General features: G+C 44.4%; 1 protein-coding gene across 1 annotated transcript in view; it reads right to left on the bottom strand.

Annotated features, from left to right (window-relative positions):
- The window catches only part of Ust (uronyl 2-sulfotransferase), a 278050-nt gene extending 255919 nt beyond the window's left edge, over nucleotides 1-22131 (bottom strand). Inside the window, exon 1 of the mRNA XM_050161634.1 lies at nucleotides 21339-22131. Coding sequence (XP_050017591.1) covers nucleotides 21339-21594 — 256 coding nt within the window. The 5' untranslated portion in view covers nucleotides 21595-22131. The remainder of the gene's footprint in view (nucleotides 1-21338) is intronic.
- Nucleotides 22132-22747: the final 616 nt, after the last annotated feature.

Genomic DNA, 22747 nt, shown 5'->3' with positions numbered 1-22747 from the left:
CAGATGACATCTCTATCACTTTATAGATGACATCTCTATCACTCTATACATGACATCTCTATCACTCTACAGATGACAATCTCTATCACTATACATGACATCTCTATCATTCTATACATGACATCTCTATCACTCTCCTCCCCCAGGCTCAGAGAACATCACAGAAGAGGAGCAGAAAGAACGTAAGAGTGAAATGATGGGCAGAGTGTTCTAGAAAACTTTCTTCCAGGTATGTCAGGGCTGCTGTACTCAAGAGCTCTTTCAGACCTGCATAAGACAAATACAAGACTGAGCTGATCACCATCCCATCACAAGGGCAGAGGCCATCCCTCCCTGAAGATCTAATTGACAGTAACAGTTGGTAGGACAGAGAGAAACATTTTCATAAGTAATGTAACCAGTGGTTAAGTTGCCTACATTTCCGTAATCCTAGCCCATGCTCCTGTAAACAAGCTTAATTAAATTTATTAGGTCACTCACCACCACCCCCCAAAAAATTACTAGGACCTGTTGAAAAAATGATGGGAAACAGTAGAGATTAAAAAGGGACAAGAGAAAATAATGATGTGAATATAATCAAGATGAATAATATATGTGTGTGAAATGTCATCATGAACACTATTGTTATGTATTATTGTGTGGTAATAATATCTTTTAAAAATGAGACCTAGAATTTATAAGGGTACTGGCAGGAGTCAGTTATAACCTGCTTGTAAAACACACAAATATGTATCAATGTAAGAATTTGCACTTAAAAGAAAGGGCTCTGGGTCTAACTAGCCATCTAGTCTAACAAAATTGGTGCCATCTAGGTACAATGAGATACCCTTAAAACCTTAAAACCAAGGAAAAAAACTGAGAATGACCTCTGACCTCCACACATGTATGCATGAACATACACGAATAAATACATATACATACATAAATACACACACACAAATATGTAAAACTGTAAACAGTGCTTTCATGTCCCAACTACATAGTTCCAAATAATCACACAGAAACTAATATTAATTACAAACTGTTTGGTCTATAGTTCAGGCTTATTACTAACCGGCTCTTACATTGAAATTAACTCATTCTATTAATCTATGTATTGCCACATGGCCATGTCTCTTACTGGTCTGCTGGCATGTTGTTTCTTGGGCAGTTTGTCATGTCTCTTTCACTTTTGCCCCTCCTCCACGTCCTCAGTTTCATTGTTCCACCTAACCCTATTCTACACGGCTATTGGTCAAATAGCTCTTATTACTAACTAAAGGGGAACAGTACAGTGTAGAGAAGCATCCCACAGCAGAAAACCCTAAACATCAGAGGCATAGATCCGTAATGAGCCAGTCTGAACCCTACCTGAATTGCTCTCACAAGTTTTCATTGCATCCCACAAATGCTACAGTATAGACTCTTGCTACTTGGAATGTGGTCTTCCCATTCACGCCTTAGGGCCTGCTGGAAACACAATCTCAGGCCCCACCCCAGACCTGTTCCATCAAAATCTAGACTTTAACAAACTCTCGGCTGATTTGAATGTATAGTAAAATTTAGCAAATGCTGCTATAAGGAGCTACTGGCGAAAATGAGATGGGTCCCACTCAAGAGATGATAGACAGAACCGAGGCACTCCTAAACAGAGCACCGTGAAGGGACTGATTCACACCCTGGTTCTTCCTCGTTGAATCTTCTACTTAACTTTCAGCTGTATGTCAGGAACCCATGTACCTGTAACACCTCAATATGCCCAACTCCACCCCATCCAAAGGAAAGAAGATCAGTCCATACAAAGTTCTCCAGCTTATCCAAGCAGCCACCCGTGAGAATCCCTGGCCTCCAGGTATAGCCACAGCCTTAACCAAAGAGACCATCGATGTAACAGCAGCCAGACACAACAGGTCCCAAATTTCTAACCCTTACCAGACCCATACCACAAACCTTCCTGGTCCCTCCCAGTACAGAGCACATCCACACACGCAGTGACAGGGCTGTTAGTCACTTTAGCTCTAGCAGCCAGTACACAGCTGGTGCCTGCTGAACATTTCCTGAAGAACTGAACCCACACGGATGGAAGAGCTGACAGATAAAAGAGGAACACTGCCATGCCGAACGAGCAAGAGGGAAGCATATGAAAGCGATGGCAAAACACATGTCCAACCCCTTAAGTCTCACTGATGTGGGACTTCAATGAAGCCTAAGCCTTGTGAGCATGACTCAGACTGAAATTAACAACAACAAAATCACCCACCATTCCAAAAAGGGGGCAGAAGGGAAACAAGCCAGGATGGAGGGGGTGCGTGTTGGCACAGCAGCACTGGACACAGGAAAACAGGTGGGGCACAATGATGGGAGAGCCTGACAAGCAAAGCTTGTTCTCGTCTGTCTCCCTAGCAACCTAGGGAGTTCTGCTAACCACGTGGACTGACACATACTCTAGGCCAGGACAGTCAGAAACACAGTACTGGGGCTGGAGAGATGGCTCAGTGGTTAAGAGCATTGCCTGCTCTTCCAAAGGTCCTGAGTTCAATTCCCAGCAACCACATGGTGGCTCACAACCATCTATAATAAGGTCTGGTGCCCTCTTTTAACCTGCAGGCATACACACAGATAAAATATTGTATACATAACAAATTAATTAATTAAAAAAAAGAAAAAAATACAATACCATCTACGTGCAGGTCAAGACCCACCCTTCCCAATCCTGAAGCCACAGGGGGAGCATGGCATGCAGACACGAGGACACATGTGTAGGGCTGAGGAGATATCTCAGTATATGCATGCAACGAAAGCATGAGCATTTTGATTCCCTACACACACCGTTTTAAAAGTTAGTCATGACGGCACGTGAATGCCACCCCAGCACTGGGGAGACAGAGGGATCACTGGGGCTTGATGGTCAGCCCGCTCAGTCAAGTTGGTGAATCCCGTGTCGCATGCAATGAGAGACCCTACCCCATTGCTCCTGAGAAATGATCCCTGTGTCCTTCCTGACCTGTGGTATCCATACACGTGCGCCCACACACCGGAGCAAACACATCAACACGCTTACACGTATAGATATATAAATCACACACCTGCATAAAACATTCAGTAAGTATGCATGAGTGAGTCACCACCACGCTTCAAACATGTGGAACTTGAAATATGATCACTCTGGGGTCAGTCTCAGCCAGGCTTTGCCTGTGAAAACAAAGGGTAGGGTCCACAGGGTGCTACCTCTATTTCCTTCCCCTCTCTGCTCTCTGGGAAGTCACTTCCGCTCTCAGCACGACTAAAATAATGTGCCGCACCGAAGGCCTTCCAACTCTGCTCGACAGGCAAACGAACAGCTTTTTGAATCACAAGTAGTATGAGCAAGATAGCCTCCATCCTGCCATATGCTTGACTGAGGCGAGGAAACTGTCATTAGGAGTTTGTATTGATACAGCTTGCTGGCATCTTCTCTCCATCTTTCCCGTGTCTTATGCTGGAGAGCTGCCTCCTTGGGCTGTCTAGCCCACCACACACTTCCAGGAAACACCCACGTTTACCCCCACAGGGCTTAAATTGGCTATACACTCAGAGGTTACGCCAACACTTGCCTTTGGGGAGATCTTCTGTAGAGTGGCCTCACCACAAACCAGGCGAGTCTGGCAAGGCCATAGGGCCAGGTGGCCAAGCTCCAGCTGCCCAGGCCCCTCTCTCCCACTCAGCCCTGCCTCGGCAGCCCCGTCAGTCATCACTTTCCTGGTTTTCTTTCCCGTGGTGAGAATAGCTTCCTCTTGCACAGTGAAGAACAGCAATGTCTGAATCTGTATGTGACGTCACCCACATTCCTTGGCATGTCATGGGAGACCCCAATCACACGGTCTGTGGTACTCCAATAAGATGAGTCATGCCCGCTGCTCAGTGGGAGACAGGAGAAAACACTTGCAGCCTCCTGCCTGGGCTGGGAGTCCTGAGTCAGTTCCTTCAGCCTCCGGCTGGTAGAGGGTGCAGGCAATATAGGATACTAGTAAGTCTGTCAGAATGCTGTGCAATAAAAATTAACACTGAGGTCTCACTCTGGAAGGTTTGGCCCAGGGCCTGCAAAGGTGGGGCTGACTCAAGTGCCATTCTTCACAGTGCACAGATCATCTCCCTGCACGTGGGCTTGCCGTTCTCACCGTGCACAGATCATCTCCCTGCACGTGGGTTTGCATTCTCACTGTGCACAGATCCATCACCCTGCACGTGGGGTTTGCATGAGAGCGTCCCTGACAAAATTATTCTTTGAACAATAAATGCAACTGGCAAAAAATTTTAGCCAAACTAACCAAACAAAAGAATGAGAAGACTAAAATTAATAAAATAAGAGACTAAATGGGAAATATGACCATTATATCAATAAAATTTAAGAAATCACTGGAACGTACCTAGATTATTCCTGGATGTTTATCCAAAGGACCCCAAGTCAATGTATTACAGATACTTGAACACTGCCATGTCATTTGCATCAACCAAGCTATGGGATCCACAGAGGTGTCTGTCAGCAGACTGGATAAGGAAAATATGATATAGTCATACCATGGAAGTTTTAAAAACTATTTTTTATTACTTTATTTATTATTATTGCATGTGCACACATGTATGCATTCATACAGGTGTGGGTGTGCACGTGGGTGTGCGTGTGTATGTGTAAAAGTGCACGTGTATGTGTGTGTGCATATGTGTGTGCATATGCATGTGTGTGCATGTGTGTATGTGTGTGTGCATGCGTGTCTATCTCTCTGTGCGTGGTATGAGTATGTTGACACAAGGTCACATAGTGTGTCTATGGAGGACAGAGGACAATTCTCTGGAATTGACTCTCACTCTTCACCAGGAATCGGAGCCCGGCCATGCGTCCTGAACAGTAAGCACTTTTTCCCGCTGAGCCGTCTCACTGTCCCCACAATAGAATATTTTTCAGCTCTAAAGAATGAAAACATGCCATTTGCAGAGACAGTCATATTATATTAATTAGAGCAGATTGAGGAAGACAGACAAATGCTGCATGCTTTCTCTCACACACGCTTCCTTGATCTTCTACAGAAACATAAAGTCACGCGTGTATGCATGACATGAAAATAGGAGTGAAATCGTCCAGAGGAACAAAGGGAATTAACGGGAGCAGGTAGGCACGAGGAAGGAGGTGGTAACTACATCAAAGCCGTCGCACAATCCGTATGAAAATGTCTTTACATAACCCCATACCGTGTGCAATGCACGCCAATGAAGGGGAAATAAATTTTAAAAAACTGTGCAAAAAAAGTCCTTATACTTTTTTTAGTCGCTATCATTAAATGATATCTCTGTGGACGTGCAATTTTAGGACTACAGGGGGCATTAGAGAGTAGTGATGCTAAAGAAAAGATGCTGTCCTTTGGAGTAGGTTTAAATATTACTTACAGAGAAGTCTAGAACCCTTGAACTGTGTTTCTCCCTTCTGCAGGCCACAGGAACTCATTCTCAGACTGACAGTCAAGCTCACTCTAAAGGTTAAGTTCTGAGGAAATCATGAATTTAATCAAACTGCTGGCTCTGAAGATGAAGAAACTGAAAATGAGGAGGCCGGTGCCATCACACCACTCCTACAGAACTACTGCTTGTCCCCTTTCAAACTGTAACACAGGACCCCTCCACTACTGAGCCTGACAGTTCAGCTTGTCCAGTGGAAAGGTGACCACAGCAGGAAGTTCTGTGCTCGACTGGCAAGGTCATGGTTCTTAGGCTCTTCAGCAAAATTCACTTTCTATTAAATTATTGGAAAGTAGATATTTACTCTCAGATGCCCAAGGATGCAGGAATGAACCGCAACTCATGGATGCAGAGATAAGCTACAGCCCAGGGATGCAGGCATGAGCTTTAGCCCAAGGATGCAGGGATGAGCCGTAGCCCAAGGATGCAGGGATGACTCATAGATCTCATGTACCCCTGTTCCTGTCAGAGACCAAGGCAAACAGAGAAGCTAAGAATTGAAAACAGAAATAAATTCACCCCCACACTTGGTCAAGACCCTCCTTGTGTGTGTGGTACACTGCTCTGACCCTAGCCCCCAACAAGAACAGTGGGAACAAAGAGAAGAAGGTGACCATGCTGTTGAAAAGTTCTTCCACAAGAGGAGAAGGGCTGGGATCGGTCCCTGTGTGGACCTGGTGCCGTGACTGACTCAGAGCAGACCTAACTTAGAGTTCACTGATCTAATCTTAGAAAAACGCAGCCTTCTGGGCCTCAGCCCCCAGTGTGCTCCTCCACACTGCTATTTTATCTTGTGAATACAGGGAACAAGTAAAAGAGATAAATTCAAAACAGAGTAAAGTTTTCTGTGAAAAAAATCCATTCTTAATTAATCTCAAAAATAAAAAACAATCAATTTTTTAAAAAAAGAATGTGTTCTTTCTTTTCTCTCCTTGAAGGTATGGTATGTCTAGGGACTGAAACCTACAGAGAGCAGTGTCTCTCAACCCCTTGAAGGTCGAGTTGACCTTTTGACAGCAGTCACCTAAGACCATTGGAAAACACAGCTATTTACATGACAATTTGTAACAGCAGCAAAATTACAGTTATAAAGCAGAAATAAAAATGATTTTATGGTTTGGGGGCCATCATAACATGAGGAACTGTTTTAAAGGGTCACAGCAGTAGGAAGGTTGAGAACCATTGCTCTAGGCCTTCATAAATGCTAAACAAGAATTTTACTGCTGAGCTATATTCCCAACCAACACACCCCTAACACACGCACACACTTTTCCTTTTCCCAGAACATCCTCTTGAAACATATTTCTAGGAAGCAGAAAAGAGGAATAAAAAAGGGAAGGTTCTTGTATGTGTGTAACTAACAGGGCAAATGTCTGGGACTTGTGAGCTGTTGACAAAGCTTCACCAGTCTAAGGTTGACAAGAGAAGCCACAAAAAAAAATCACTGGTTAGGTAATTTCCTATTTCTGGGTCACAATGGTTTCTGTATTGGGAGCCGAGTCATAAGTGAATTTGCATGCTCCCACTCCATGGGTGTTCCTGTGAGTGTCACATACACATATGCACTTGAAAGAATAAGGTGAGAAAGCCGGCATTTGTTAAATTAAATGCCAAGCCTTGGGATGGAGAAGTACAATAAATACCAATTTTAAAAAACTAACTTACATGTGTGTTTTGCCTGTGTAGTTGCCTGTGTTTGTGCCTGTGCACCATGGGGGTACCTAAAATGGCAGTTATTAATCCCATCGTGCAGTTCAAAGCACCTACGGCTCAAAGAATTAAAAAGGAAAAAATGAAGTTCAAGTTCTCGAGGCTGCTAAGCAGTCACTGTGACTCACTCCCAGATCTCTGTTCCTTCTGAACATGGCGCTTCTGACACAGCCTTTGGTGACTAGTGTTCAAATGACTAAACATAGAAAATTACTTATCTCAATTACTTGGATTTTTTTTTCTTTTCCTTCAGGTCATGAAAGTCATCCCTACTGAACTAGGAAAAATGTCGGTGGCGTTCCTCCCAAGCAGTGCAGTTGAATGCAATGGATGGTTAGAACATCTGCCAGGGCTGGGGATGTGACTCAGTGGCAGAACCCAGGCTTAGTGGGATGAACCATGGGTTCAGTCCCTAGAGCCAATGAGATAAACACCTACCAGTGAGTGGAGTACAAAGCAGGAAGCCAAAGCCACAACGTAAAGCAGTCTCAAGACCCTTTCCTGAAACAAAGAGGAGTGGTTTGGTGCATTGGGCTCTGAGCTTACTCTGAGCAACGTATGGTTCTTGCCTAAAATCCATAGTCACCATTTCAAAATTCAAACACCATACAGCCATCTCCTTAAAAACTTGAAGCCATACTTGGAATGTAATGCCCAGTTTTAGACAGTTTGCTAACCAACGAAGTCTCTGACTTAGAGAAATAAGATGTTAACTAGCAAACTCCCAAAAAAGAACTGGTCCGGGGGTTCAGGAAAACGACAAGAAATAAGAAACCTGCATTGTAGCTGGATACAGCCAAAACTGTGATTTATTCTCAGGGACTAATTACTTGGAGCTCTAAAAAAAAATGTAACTCTAAATCCCCAGAGGTGGGAGGTGCACAAAAAGAATGTTTATTGAGCTATCTGTCATACTGATTTTACATTTACTTAGTGTATTGGCTTTAAATAGCAAGGAATAAACTGATGACATCGATTGAGCTATCTTTCTCAGGCCTCCCCCAAAATCTCTACTGAATACAGAGAGCCAGGAAATAGGTTTACCATATTAGCAAAGGACGGTCAACAAGACAAGTATGGTAAACCAACAACTCCTTCCTGGGAGCCCAAACAGAGCACCCAGGGAAGGAATGAAAGAGCGATCGAACTGATCACCACACAAGGCCGCACGCCCATCCTTCAGAAAAGAAGGTGGGAGAAAAAGTACAGGCATTCGGAGGTGTGCAATGGGGATTGCAGCGTCCTAAGCAGCCAGCGAGAGGCATTAAATACATGAAGGCAGTAAATAAGAAAAGAAAAGCGATTCACTGGCTACCACTTGGGAATTATGGACAGCTAGCATAAAATCTGACAGACCAAGAAATACCACATAGCTGAGTCTTGTTTCAGTTAAGGTTTTATTGCTCCGAAGAGACACCACATCCACAGCAGCTCTTACAAAGGAAAGCATTTAATTGGGGTTGGCTTACAGGATCAGAGGTCCCGTCCATTGTCATCACGGTAGGAAGCACGGCAGCATGCAGGTAGACAGAGTGCTGGAAAAGGAGCCTAGAGTTCTATATCCAGATCAGCAGGCAGCAGGAAGAGATAGTGACACTGGACCTGGTTTGAGAATTTGAAACCCAAAAGCCTACCCCCACCAACACACTTCCTCCAACAAGTGCCCCTCCTTATGAACCTATGGGGGCCATTTTCATTCAAACCACCACACTTGTCTTCCAGCAATTTTATACGATTTGGTTTGCATTGCCCTGATCAAGTGTTTAGTATAAATGTGGTTAGCATAAATTTGTCCTTCACATTGATGCAATAGGTATACAAAAATAAATTAACTGCATATGAACCCTAACTTTCCAAAATTGCTCCAGATGTCCTTGATAGTATCATGGTACATTGTATAAAGGAACACAATGTACTAAAAATCTTTAAATTGATGAGCTTATCAGCTCTATTCCAGTGAACAGATAGGAGAACAAAATGCATCCATTGTACACAATCTGTCACTCAAAGTAGCTACATTCACATTCCTCATGCAAAACACAGTGTTTTCATGATATCTCTAATGTAGGTAAGTGGTGACTGTATATGAGCTATCATATATTTTTTGCATGTGCATGTGGTGTACGTGTGTGTGTGTGTGTGTGTGTGTGTGTACCACAAGTGAGTACATGTGTGGGGGTGGGCATGTATGTGTCTGTTCATATAGAGCCATGAAGTTGATACTGGGCATTTTCCTCAATTATGCTATACTTTATTTACTGAGGTACTAGCTCTCAATGAACCCAGAGCTCACAGTCCATAGGATCCCTGTCTCTTACTGCTGAGTATTAGAATTACAAGTGGCTACAAGGCCTGCACAGCTTTTCCAAAGACCCTAGGGATCCAAACTACAGCGTTCATACTTTAAAAAAATAATAATTTATTTTTATTTTTTGTGCATTGGTGGTTTGCCTCCATGTATTGCTGTGGGGACAATGGTCTTGTACATTGTAAAGATTTGATGCTTGTACTTTAATAAATGCTGATCGGCCAGCAGCCAAGCAGGGTGACCAGACAGGAAGTTGAGGCAGGGTGATGAGAACAGGAGGATTCTGGGAAGAGGAAAGACTCAGTCTGCAGTCGTCACCCAGATGCAGAGGAAGCAAGATGAGAACGCCTCACTTAACAAAGGTACCAAGCCACATGGCTAACATAGACAAGAATGAGGGGCTAATTTAAGATGTAAGAAAGAGTTAATAAGAAGCCCAAGCAATAGGCCAACAAGTTTATGATTAATGTAGACCTCTGTGTGTTTCCCTGGGACTGAACAACTGTATGACCAGGCAAGACAGAAACCACTGCCAACAAATTGCACCAACATGGACAACTAAATCCACTTAAAACCTGAGAGAGCTTGGGAAGTAATTCTAGACTAAAAAAGAACAGAGTTAAGCATGGCTTCCTGGTAGCAGCATTTTCTCAGGTAAGCTCTGTTTGCTAGAGGCAAGTGTGTCTCATTTAAGAGAGGCTTCCTGACTCAGCATAGCTGCAAAAACCTTGAAGCTCTTTTAAGAGGCCCTGCCACCAAACACTTTTATGGTGTTTATGAATAGCCAACAGCATGGTTTTTGGTGGTGCAGGACCTTGAAACTCCACAGAGTTGTGACAATAAACATGGTTCCAGCCACTACCTCCACCATGAGGCTAGACTCTCAGAAAGCTAAGGAATGGGGTAGATCCAGCTGTCAAAGCCACAGCTTTAATCCTAGCCATATCACTTAGCAAATTAAAGGCTCATGTGGTCAGAAAAAGAGATACACAGTAAAGATAGATTTAGATGAAGCAAACCTCTAAACAATTTACAGTGTGTTAAAAAAATATATGTAGGCTTGGGAGAGAAAAAAAAGGATAAAGTCCTTAAAAAAAAAGAAAGAAAGAGAGTAGTTGAGTGTGGTGGCACATACCTTTAATCCCAACACTTAGGAGGCAGAGATAAGAAGATCTCTGTGAGTTCAAAGACAACCTGGTCTACAGAGTGAGTGCCAGGACAGCCAAAGATATTCAGAGAAACCCTGTCTCAAAAAAACAAATTTTAAAAATAAAACAAAGAGTTTAAAATAAAGCCACATAAAAATGGAAAATACACAAGAGAAACTGAATACTGTATGTTATTGTTTTGCCTCTGAATTGTTTGATGGCTGAGGAAGGAGCAACAGCTGCTAAAGGACATAAGATTATAAATGCTGCAGGATTAATCAAACATGGATATTTGAAAATGGCTTGACTTCAAAATTTAAGTCAAAAGATATGTTACTTTGGATAAGAGGTTTTGCTTTTGTTTCCACGGGAAATGAGAGGCTGTGGATTCATTCTGGGTTAAGAAAAATCAGGTTTGACCAAGAAAGACCCCTTGAATAATCCCCAATAGAAGTGGATGGTTCAGATGTTTCAACATTTTAGAGGACCTCTGTTGGAGTTTCTACATCCAGAACAGTTTCAAGACTGCTGGCTGAGATGATCAAGCCTCACAGAATATTCAAGTCAGGACTTGACCATAATTCAAGATTTTCTTTTGGTCCCTGTAAGATTATCAGCATCTCCAATCAACAAGAAATAGCCTAGAAAAGTACGCCACATTCCCCCAAAATGGATTATGAACATTTTTCTTTGTTTAAGTGTTGGTTACAAGTTGCATGGATAATTGTCAGGAAGAAAGCTAAACAAAGGTGCTGTGGGACAATGGTCCTGTCACTAGATAGAAGTGATGAAGATAAAGAAAAAGCAAGCTCTTTGATCCGTTTAGTCTAACAGGAAGGGATAGCCACAAGTGACAACTTCATGCACTTTCCTGAACGTATTGGAGCAGTTCCCCAAACTAGAGACTGACATCCCCTTGGTGAAATCTTATCTGGCACAGCTTGCAGCTCGTGCTATTATTTCAGAGTTGGTGAGAATACTTTTATGGCAAGTACTTTGTCCAGTAAGCCAGCAGTTCTCAATCCCTTTGTGGATCACGTATTAGATATCCTGCATATCAGATATTTGTTACAATTCTTAACAATAGCAAAATTACAGTTATGAAGTAGCAATGAAATAAATTTATGGTTGGGGTCACCACACATGAGGAACTGTATTAAAAGATGACAGCATTCGGAAGGTTGAGAATCACTAAGTCATTTCCAATTTGGCACATATTTGGACTAAAAGACAGATAACCAATGTTTATTGTTCAAAGAGATCCATTACTAGAAAACAGAACTTCAAGATTCCTTAGAAAAAGGTCCTTGCTTTCCCAGTCAATTCTCAGAACTTTCATCTGAGGTTGTCTGTCTCTCAGGACTCCACACTTAGCATTTTGGAAATGGTGCCCATGTAACACTAGCTTGTTGCTCCTTGGAAAGGATAACACAGAGAATATCTCAAGAACATTGTGTTTAAATCAGAATTATCTTCCCAGCTCAACTTGATAGCGAAACCCTCTATCTGATAAGTCTCTTATCCAAAATACACAAACATCTACAACTTGACAACAAAAAAGAAAAACATTCTAAAGCTGCAAAAGAAGTGAATAGATTTTTGCCCAGAAAAGATACACAAGTGGTCAAGACACTCATGAAAGCAACTAGTAGCCACTCAGTACTGGAAAAACACAACACAACCACCATGGCACACTACTTCATACTCATGAGGATGGCAACAATTATTTTAATGCAAAAATAAGTGTTGCTTGACAGGGCTCATAGGTATGGGTCTATTCTACCTTGAGTAAAGGTCAAAGAGTTGGAACTTACTTCTGTTCCTACAAGGTTATTGTCAACAGATCATAATAGGTATGGCTAATAACCAGACTTGGTAATCAGGTATTAAGAAATAGATCGGTTTCTACCTCAAAGGTCCAGGCTCCATTCCACCCTGATTTAGATCAGAGAGTTCTGCTTTCTCAAGGTCATTATCAACACTTCAGACGACAGGTGTGGCTAATATCCAGACCTGGTATTTTTAGGTATTAAGAAGTAGATCTGTTTCAACCTCAAACAAAAGTCTAAGGATCCAACAAGGTTCCAATTCCCCTTGGGAGATAACAATGGATTCCACCCAGGGAGTGGTTTGCCTACAGAATGTTTTGGTCTAGGGTGTGAGTGTTACTTGTCTTGTTTTGGCAACAGAATGTTTAACTAAGAATGTGGCCCTTCAGCCTTCAACTGGTCAGTTCTTTCCTTGTATCCTGTTTATCTTACTCCTACCTTCTAGGGTCAGAGTATTTAAGGGCGATTTTTCAGTATTCACTGGAATTCCCTCCTGGAACTATCTAATGCTTCTGTTTATCATTTTTCACTCTTTGTTCTCTTTACTTATCTTTCTAATCCCCAGGCCCTTACACTGGTAAGTGACTTCCACATAGAAGCTGGTCTCCAACAGCTGCTGAGGATACTGGGAAACTCAATCCATATATCACTGATGGAACTTGTAGACCTCCATTGCTGATCCTACTCAAAAGACGTGACTTCTGCCTTCCTTCTCTCCATTTCCCTTCTCCTGGAATTCTTATTTATCATATAAAAATACTAAGAAGTTATGCTTCAACGTTAGGATTAAAGTAGTTGGCAATACTGGGAGTGAAAAGAAAAAGTCCTTGTAACTGAGTATGAGAGAGCCAAAACCAAGCAAAAGTAAACACAGTGTGCTGTGGGAAATGACTCTGGATGGCCCCATGAACTCTTCAACTTCCATTAATAAATGAATGGATACACAAATATGGTCTTATCTGTAAAATGCCAAGGGATGTTCCTTTCTATAATCTTTGAAAACCAGTAATGGAATATTAGCAAGCTATTAAAAGGAATCACGTATACGGTATAATATAGGTGAGCCTGGTAAGTATTATGCCAGGTAAAGAGGACCAATCACAGCCAGGTAGGTGGTGGTGGCAGATGCCTTTAATCTAGCACTCAGCAGAGACAGGTGGATCTCTGAGGTCGAGACCAGTCTGGTCCACAGAGTGAGTTCCAGGACAGCAAGGTCTGTGCAAAGAAACCTTATCTAAAAAAACAAAGACCAATCACGCTGGGCCGTGGTGGCGCACGCCTTTAATCACAGCACTTGGGAGGCAGAGGCAGGCAGATCTCTGTGAGTTCAAGACCAGCCTGGTCTACAAGGACGGGCTCCAAAACCACAGTGAAACCCTGTCTCGAAAAAGGAAAAAAAAAAAATCACAAAAGACTATCTTATATAATTCCAGTTCTAAGAAAGGAACCAAACAGGCCAATCTACAGATGTCGGAAGACCAGAGGCTGCTTAGGGCTGGAGTAATGAGGCCCCATCACCACTGAGTTGCTAAATAAAGGCTAGGTATTTTTTTCTTGTGATGAACATATTCTTCAGGTGGTTGTGGTGATGACTATACAGATCTAAAGAATACACTGAAAACTGTTAGCAAGATTTAAAACCTCTACATAGATCAGTTCTAAAATGCATGGATTGTATCTCAGTAAGTGTCAAAAACTGAAGTGGGCATCACTTGGAATTGTCCTGCCAGACAATTGCTGCATTCTGCTGACTTCTGCAAGCCAGAATTCCCAATGGGAGGCATGTTAGTCATTCCACCCCTCCTTCTAATAGACAAAAAGACCTACATCACATTGGTCTAGAGGTGGGTTTCTATAACATGATAAACATGAATAAGCAAAGTTTATTTGTGGTCACTGCTGTAAAAACAAAACAAAACAAAACAAAAAAAAGAAGAGAGCAACAACTAATAATTCTAAGGGTTGCAATTCATCCAGTGGGTGTCTTTTCACTGCCCATCACCTGACCCCACCAGTACTGCAGCAGGGCAAACTAGTTTTTTTTTCCTTCACCATCCCTCTGTCAGAGAACAGACATAGTTTCTCTGCCAGAATGAAAAAGCTCGACTATTTTACTTCTAGCTTCTCCCCATCCAATCCAGCTCGTACCTTAAGCCTCGATGGATGTCAGGGAATGTGGAGAAAGACGGTATCTAGAGAATCCATATTTATGTGTGTTGTTAAACAGTTCAGACTGAGGCTAGCCTACATTACAAACGGTTTACTAGGCAGAATGCCCCCCCCCCTCATCTGTGCTCTGTGTTTACAGAACAGGCTGCCACAGTTGGAGGCCTTTCCCGTCTTTCTTCTGATACACTGCCTCTGTGTCCCCAACCCGCCCTCCGAGATGAGCGTGCCGCTATAAACAAGAATCTCATTTTTCCACGTCAACAATCTCTATTGATAACCTCATATTTTATGCATTCATTCCCAGTTGACTGTGCGCAGCCTCAACTATGGCTTTTAAGCCCCGTGTGATATGCAGAAAAGAAAAGAGAATTGGGTTTTTAGGGCTTGGCGAAACTGTTTCCGAAACAGGTCTGGACCTCTATTTTCACATTTCCCTTGAAATTTATTTAAAGTTGGAGAATTTCAAAATTCCGTGAAATCACATCTTTTTTTTTTCTTCGTTTTCTAACTCAAAATTCCCAGGCTCGTCGTATGTAATACATGTAGAAATGGGTAATTCTGAGAAAAAGCACTATGTCTCCATTTAAAATGCTATAAATTAGAAATGGAAGGGAAAGCCTATCAACTGGAGATCCATCCAACGAATTTAGCTCTCATAAAGGCTAAATCACATCTCCAAGGCTTGATGATAAATCTTAACCGTCTGCCGGTTGTACAAGATCAATAGTGAACCATCTGGCTCATTTTGTTTATATCAATCTAAATAATATGTGTCCAAGTTTTTGATATTTCCACAGCTCAGAAGTGGTAATACTACTGCCAAGCAGGCTGCTTTGTAACCTGATTTCACAGGGAGTGTGTGTATGTGTGTGTGTGTGTGGGGGGGGTATTTTGTTTTCTATAGCAAATCAAAGTTTCCATGCAGAAGAAGGTGGGGGGAGGGAACAAGCTGGGTGTAGTGGGTGGTGGTGGCACACGCCTTTAATTCTAGCACTCTGGAGGCAGAGGCAGGTGGATCTCTGTGATCAGGGCCAGCCTGGTCTACAGAGTGAGTTCCAGGACTGCCAGAGCTACAAAGTGAGACCCTGTCTCAAAAGAAAAAAAAAAAAAAAAAGAATATTAGGTTGCTAAGCTCATGCAATGGTAAAATTTGCTGCACAAAGCTATGGATCTGAGTTCAATTCTGCGGTCCTTATAAAGGGAAAAGGACTGACTCTGAGTTGTCTTCTAATCTTTATGTATGTGCCATGACATTTGCACATACATACACATATAATAGATTAGATAGATAGATAGATAGATAGATAGATAGATAGATAGTAGATAGATAGATAGATAGATAGATAGATAGATAGATAGATAGATGATAGATGGATGGATGGATAGATAGATAGATAGATAGATAGATAGATAGATAGATAGATAGATAGAGTATATGTATGTATGTAGGAAGAAGCCATTTGTTCGTCTCCTGGACACCCAGACCCCGAAATAATCAGACAGAAATTGTTTTAATTACAATAGTGTTTGGCCTATTAGCTTAGACTTCTTATGAACTAACTCTTACATCTTAAATTAACCCATTTCTATTATTCTATGTATTGCCATGAGGATTGTGGTTTACCTGTAACATGAGGGCCTGCTTGTTGGGGTTTCTGTCCTGCCTAGTTCCCACAGCCGGCAAGTCCCAAAGAAAATCATACAGAGGCTTCCATAAGTTATAAACTGACTGGCCCATTAGCTCAGGCTTCATATTAGCTCTTATGACTTATATTAATCCATTATTCTTATCTATGTTAGCCACATGGCTCGGTATCTTTTTCAGCGGGGCAGGTCACATCCTGCTTCTTCAGTGATATGAGTAGGACTGGGGAGGGAGCTTCCTTCTTCCCAGAATACTCCTGTTCTCATCGCCCCACCTCTACTTCCTCTCTGGTTGACCCACCTATACTTCCTGCCTGGCCAATCAGCGTTTATTTCAAACATGATTGACAGAACACAGACAATTCTCCCACACCAGTTTACCTGTAAGGTTCTGGCATCTGTCTCCTTTGGCAGCTACATGGCACCTCCTTGACTCCTGGAGTCTCTTTGTATATCTGTTTTGATTTACCACCTGGCTTTGCTTTGCTAAGTCATTGGCAGAAACAGCTTTATCCATTATCCAATAAAAGCAACACATATACAGAAGGACTTCCCACATCATATGTATAAAAACATATATGTAATTATAGATAGATAGATGAGTGTGTATATGTATGTATGATAACATATATATTTAACTATCTATGTAGACGCAATTTTTAAAAATATTAGCCCACTGAATTGGGAAAACTCTGGGCTCCCATGTTTAAGGAGAGCATTAGATGAGCTTTACCCTGCTGCTTCATTTTCCTCTCCCAACTTCTTTCCTCTTTTCAAGTCTGTGGCAGCAGGAAGTCCCCTTTAGAAGAATAAAGTCTGTCCTTCTGCAGACTGGCTGGAAGAAGGAACCCTTTGACCACAGTTCCTCACTCACCCTATCTCCTGTCTCTTCCCTACCCACACCCTGCTTTCTGGTGCCCCACTTTGCCCTCACTTCATGTCTCTCAGAATCTCAGGAAGTGTAAAGTCAGGAAAAACTACAGAGGCTAGCTGCCCCCTCTACCCACTGCCACCTCCCACCTCCCAAAACAATGGGCCTTAAGCCGTAAAGCAAACTGCATTTAAATCACTTGAAATTAAAAAACAAAACCATTGTTATGACCTTGAAACCTCTTTATAAAAATCGGTTCCCCTTCCACCTCCTCTTTCCCTCAGATACCTTCGAAGGCTTCTGAAAGCAATGGCTTGCGGCAGAACAATGGTTTTCAGGCCGATTGCGGCCCTGGCAAGATCACCTGAGATCTTGCTTAGGCGCAGCCTGCTTGGCCAGGCCCAGGCTCATCCAGAAAGTCTAAAAGGAACTTCGAATTTCCTGAAAATTTGAATATGCAACAAATTCCCAAGATACTGAAGCTACAGATCGGAGGACTCACACAGAACCAGTAGCCTACACAGAGAACTACAGTTCCCTTGGTCTCACCTCTGACTATCCAGCTGTGAGAGAGAGTCCGGTTTTTTATCAGAGGCAGTACAGGCGCCATTTATGGGATTATGGTTTGAATGTGAGATGTTCTTAACAGCACACGTGTCTGAACACTTGGTCTCCAGCTGATGTTGCAGTTTGGGGAGGTTATAGAACCCCTGGACATGGGGCCCAGCTGGCAGATCCAAGCCACTAGGAGCAGGCCTTTGAGGGGTGACCACCAGGCCTTGCTTCCAGTTCCTCACCATGCAACGAAGCCCTCACCACATACTCTGCCATGCCATCCCCGAAACAGACTGAAACTATAAAGTCCTCCTTCCTCAAGTGGCTTGTGTCATGTAATCTGTCAGAAGAAACGTAACAAACACAAACAGGACGGCAGAGTTTGGACTGACCGGTGGCTTCGACAGTTTCCTTTCTCTGCCGGCCTCACAAGTAACTCAAAGTAAAATTGTGTGTGTGTCAATCTGAAGATCGGTTAGCCAGTCAGCTGGCGAAGGTTCCTTCTCATTCTTGCTGAATTTGCAGTTTCTCTCTTAAACTTCCCATAGTGCTTTTCAGTAGGCACCGTAGTCTTTGGAGGCAGGTCCTGCTTCCCTTTCTGTACATCCCTCCCTTGTTTAGCAGTTTTCCGTGACTGTAGCAAGTACCTCAGATGAACCAACTTAGAAGCCTGGCTTCGGCTCTCAGATTTGGAACTACTTAACCGTAACTGACTGGTGCCCATTACATTGGACCTGTGGTGGCCTAGCGTGTCCTGGAGGGAGCGCACAGTCAAGGAGACTCTCTCATATCATGTCTGGACACTCAAAGAGGAAGAGACCAGCGCTCAACAACCCTTTAGGAGGATACACCCCTCCTCAATGACCTGACCTAAAAACCTCCCAGAAGGCTCCAACTTGCAATGCTTCCACTCCCTGTCAATAGCACCAAGCCAAGGATGAATGGAACATTGCACCTACTGTCCTTTGGTGGCCATTCTAGATCCATTCATTCTTAGCCTTCAATTTTCCTATACAAAACTTGGACAAACAACAGAAGCTGCCAGTAGTGCAACAATGTGGTTTAACTTTCATCTGCATGTGCGCTGACTGGCACCGTTAACGATCATAACTTTCATCACCAATACCTGTGACGTTTTGCCTCTTCATAAGCATATTCAACACATTAGATATTATTCTACCTACCTGGTAAAACAGGTTCAGTCATTAATTTGAGCAATAATAATCAAGAAGCTCTCGCACAGGGAATGTATAATGGAGATCAAATATTGAAATTATAGTCTGTAAAGAACATGTTTAATATATTATTTTGATCTATAAATATTGGACTTTGTACACATTTACATTTGAAGGACAAAAATACCTCCAAAACTGGTTAAGAGGAAAACAGACAGGATTTTTTTTTTTTTTTACTAACAGTATAGTCTGTGTGGATAAACTCTAAAATACAAAAGAAAGAGAGACAGAGTATATTTTGTATGGGTAAACTCTAAAATACTAGAGAGAGAGAGAGAGAGAGAGAGAGAGAGAGAGAGAGAGAGAGAGAGAGAGAGAGAGAGAGAGAGAGTCTGCAGACAGCTTGGCCTGATATAATCCAGGATATCAAAATATATTTTAGAGCATTTGAAAGACCCAAGCCCACTTTCCCCAGAAATGACTGTTTTATCTCCATGACAAAATGACATGGAAGAGAGTTGGCAAGGCAATTCTATTTTCATGTCACAAAGATGACATGTCTAACCCGCCATGTCCATCAGAAAATGGTCAGTTAGTGAAGAATACTCAGCCCTCCAGGGAAACGGCCCGTTCTCTCTTCTACCACCTGAGCCTCCATTTTCATCATGCCTTCCAAAACAGAATGAGCAGATGAGAGCCACACACACAGAACTTTCCTGAGTCTATCTCCGAATGCCCTTGCTCCTCATCCCCACCTCGAGCTTCCTCCTTTACTTTACAGAACCACCAACCTGTGGGAGCCAGGTTCAGGTTTGATGAACAGTGAGTCAAATCCCTAATTACACAAAGGGCCAAAGCTACAAAGTTTGAGTGCTGTGCTCAAAGCCAAGCTGGAAAGTGTGGACACAGTGACCTCCCAATCCCATACAACACATTTTGCTCTATACCCCAGGCCTTCACACTTTAAAAAGGAACTTGGTGGGGGGTGTGGCACACTATGGGAGTCTCTGGAGGAATATCCCTGAGCTTCAACACTTCCTCAGACTAGCGGACACTGACGTTCCTCACAGTGGAGATAAAGTTACCAGAAGCAGGAGCAGACGTCTCAGAGCCAGGAAGGAAAGCTCAAGACTCCAAAATACAGATTTACAACGAATGAAGGTTACCCTGACCAATAAAAAAAGGCCTCTTAACCCAAAACCAGAAAGCCAGATACTAAGAATTGTGCTTCGGCAATATGACCAGGGCAATTTTTTTTTAATTTTCCATTGAGGTTCTTGCAAAAATCACGCACCCCCAGCACTTTTACTGAAATGAAATTTTTAACTTGTAAAAATCTGAATACTAGGTCATCAGTTTACAACACTCCCAAATGCCCTAAGGCGTTTGTTGGTGTGGTTCTGGGATTTTTTTGTTTTTCCTTCCAAACTGCCTGCTGTCTAGACCTGTTGCTTCGGTGAGGAGAGGACCTTTGAAGTAAATGTAGAAGGGTTTGGCAGGTCATTTAGCCCACTCAGTTTCCAGCACTTTGACAGAGGCTACCCTGACCGGACCCTGAGCCTTCAGGGGACCAGTGTTTGCAGCGCTTCTGCTCCCAGTTACCACCTCAGAGCAACCTCCACACGACCTCTTCTGACTAGAGAAGTTAATGAATCTGCGTCCTCGCTTAGCCAAGCCAGCATCATCCCCGGGACCTCAGTGAATGTTGTTGGTCCTGCCCTGGCACTCAGAAGCCCGGATGAGAAAGCAGCGAGGTCACACCTCACTGAAATCTCTGTTTTCTTGGGTTCCAGCCTTTTCCTTAGCCACAAACCAAAAAGAAAAAAAAAGTTCTGACTTGAGACACACACACAGAGCGGAAGTTCGACAGGTCAGCGGAGGCGAGGCCGCTGACGGGCACCTACCGTACAACCCCAGTGCCTCCCCAACTCCTCCCGCCCTCTCGCTGCAGTCCGCAGGGTGCGCAGGTGCTGCCAAGGGACAAACCAGCCCAGGGACAGAGTGGAGCCATCTGAGCTAACCCACAAAAGGGAGACCCACTGGATAGAATTTCTAGAAGTGACTGGAAAGCAGGGTTAAACCAAACCACACAACCCAAAACCCCAGACCGGACTGGATTGAAATTCGTTAACCATAATCAGAGAGAGGACTATCTCCGCACCGCCAGGCCAGAGCATACACACACACTCACAAACTTACTGCCCCAGTTGGAGTGGTGAGGGAGGACAGGTACGTGGTGTCCCGGCCTCGGGGTATCTGCTTGGCGCCCCACGCAGCTGCGGACAGTCGGGCGCGCAGAAGGAAGCAGGCGCTCCCAGCTGCCACTAGCAGGGATGCTCACTGGCATCGCACCTAGGGGACCTCGGGGACCGTGGTGACTGTGACAGCTTGAGATGTTCTTTGCCTATCACTCTTTCCCCGGGTCCCCAACTTTGTTGGTCCGACTCCGCCCTTTCTTACCCAAATACTGTCGCAGGTCGAGCAGGAAGCGAGGGGGTCCTCCGCTGAGCTGGTAGAAGAGGGAGCCTAGGCAGAAGACCAGCAGGGTGGCCATGCAGAAACCGTAGTCCCGGAGGGAGAAGCGTAAGAAAGGCAGCATCGGGATCCGGCGCTTGCAGCCACCCAGGCAAGGAGGGGCGCCCCCCACAGGAGCCCCATGGGGCCAGGGATCCTCACCGCCGCCGGGATGCTGCTGCTGCTGCTGCTTCTTCTTCATCGCCGGCTCCACCGCCTCGCACAGCCCGCCCGGGCCAGGAAGAGGTCACCCATCCGCCGCCAGCCGGAGCGCCTGGCCGGCCGGCTGCACATGGAGAGGGACGCGCCGAGGGCAGCCGGGTGGGGGCGGGGAGGGGCCGAAGTTGCCGGGCTCAGGGCACTCTTCCCATCTTGGTCCCCGTCGCCCGCTGCGGCCCCGAAGGGCCCGAGATGTCCCGGGCCCCGGTGTGGGGGTGGAGATCGCAGCCCGCGCCTGGTCGCGCGTCCCGCTAGCAGTCCCGCGCCCCAGGTCCAGCTGTGCTCCGGGCTCGCTCACGGCTCGCCACGAGCGCCAGCGTGGACCCCCCGGGCTTTGTGTGGGTCTCGGGCGGCGTGTTTGGTCCCGACTCAGGCTCGGCTAGCTCAAGGCAGGGAGGATCGGGAGGCGGACACCACCCTCTCGCTCCACCTCCTTGACAGGGGCTTCCCTCCTCTCCTCTCCTCCCCTTTCTCCCCGGCGCAAGGCGGCCGGCTCTCCTCCCTCCCCGGCCCTCTCCTTCTCCACTCCGGGGCTCCTCGCTCTGCCTGGTGTCACGTTACGGCTTCTGCTGGGGCGGGCAGGGAGGGAGGAGGGGGCCGAGGATCAGCAACAAGGAAGAAAGTTTCTGGGTGTGTGTGGGTTTTTTTTTTTTTTCCTTCCTCCATTCTCTACAATCTGGTCTCGGTTCCTGCGCCACCAGCGACCTCTTGGGGCTCGCTGACTTCCCTCTCATAAACAGTGCGTGCTGAAAAATTTGACTATATTTGACTACGTTTGTCTTCGCACTTTGGAAACTTGTTCTCTTTCTATATCCCAAGCGACCCCTTTACCAAAGGCTGATAAAGGGTACTGGGATATAGGTTCAAGACCTAGCTCGGACGGAAAAAGCGCAAGCGGTAGGAGTTATAATTAAACACGTCCTGCAAGGCCAGGCGCAGCTCCTGCACTCCGTGGCTGAGAACCCGAGGGGGCTTTTTATTCTTGGTCCTACTAACGCTACTAGCGCTCCACTGAGAACAAGGATACACAATCGATTCGAGAAAGTCCTTCTAGCAGATATGAAATGGGGGAGCTCTGTCCCCTCACATACCTGTTTCGCTCCTGTCTCTCCACCGCTGAGAAGTTTCCGGAACGG

This window comes from Alexandromys fortis, unplaced genomic scaffold (genome assembly GCF_014885135.2).
Source record: "Alexandromys fortis isolate MF-2015 unplaced genomic scaffold, M_Fortis_MF-2015_v1.1 scaffold_134, whole genome shotgun sequence".
In the NCBI taxonomy this organism is placed as follows: Eukaryota; Metazoa; Chordata; class Mammalia; order Rodentia; family Cricetidae; genus Alexandromys; species Alexandromys fortis.
The sequence above is the reverse complement of the archived record's forward strand: the minus strand, read 5'-3'. Positions and strand labels throughout refer to the sequence as shown.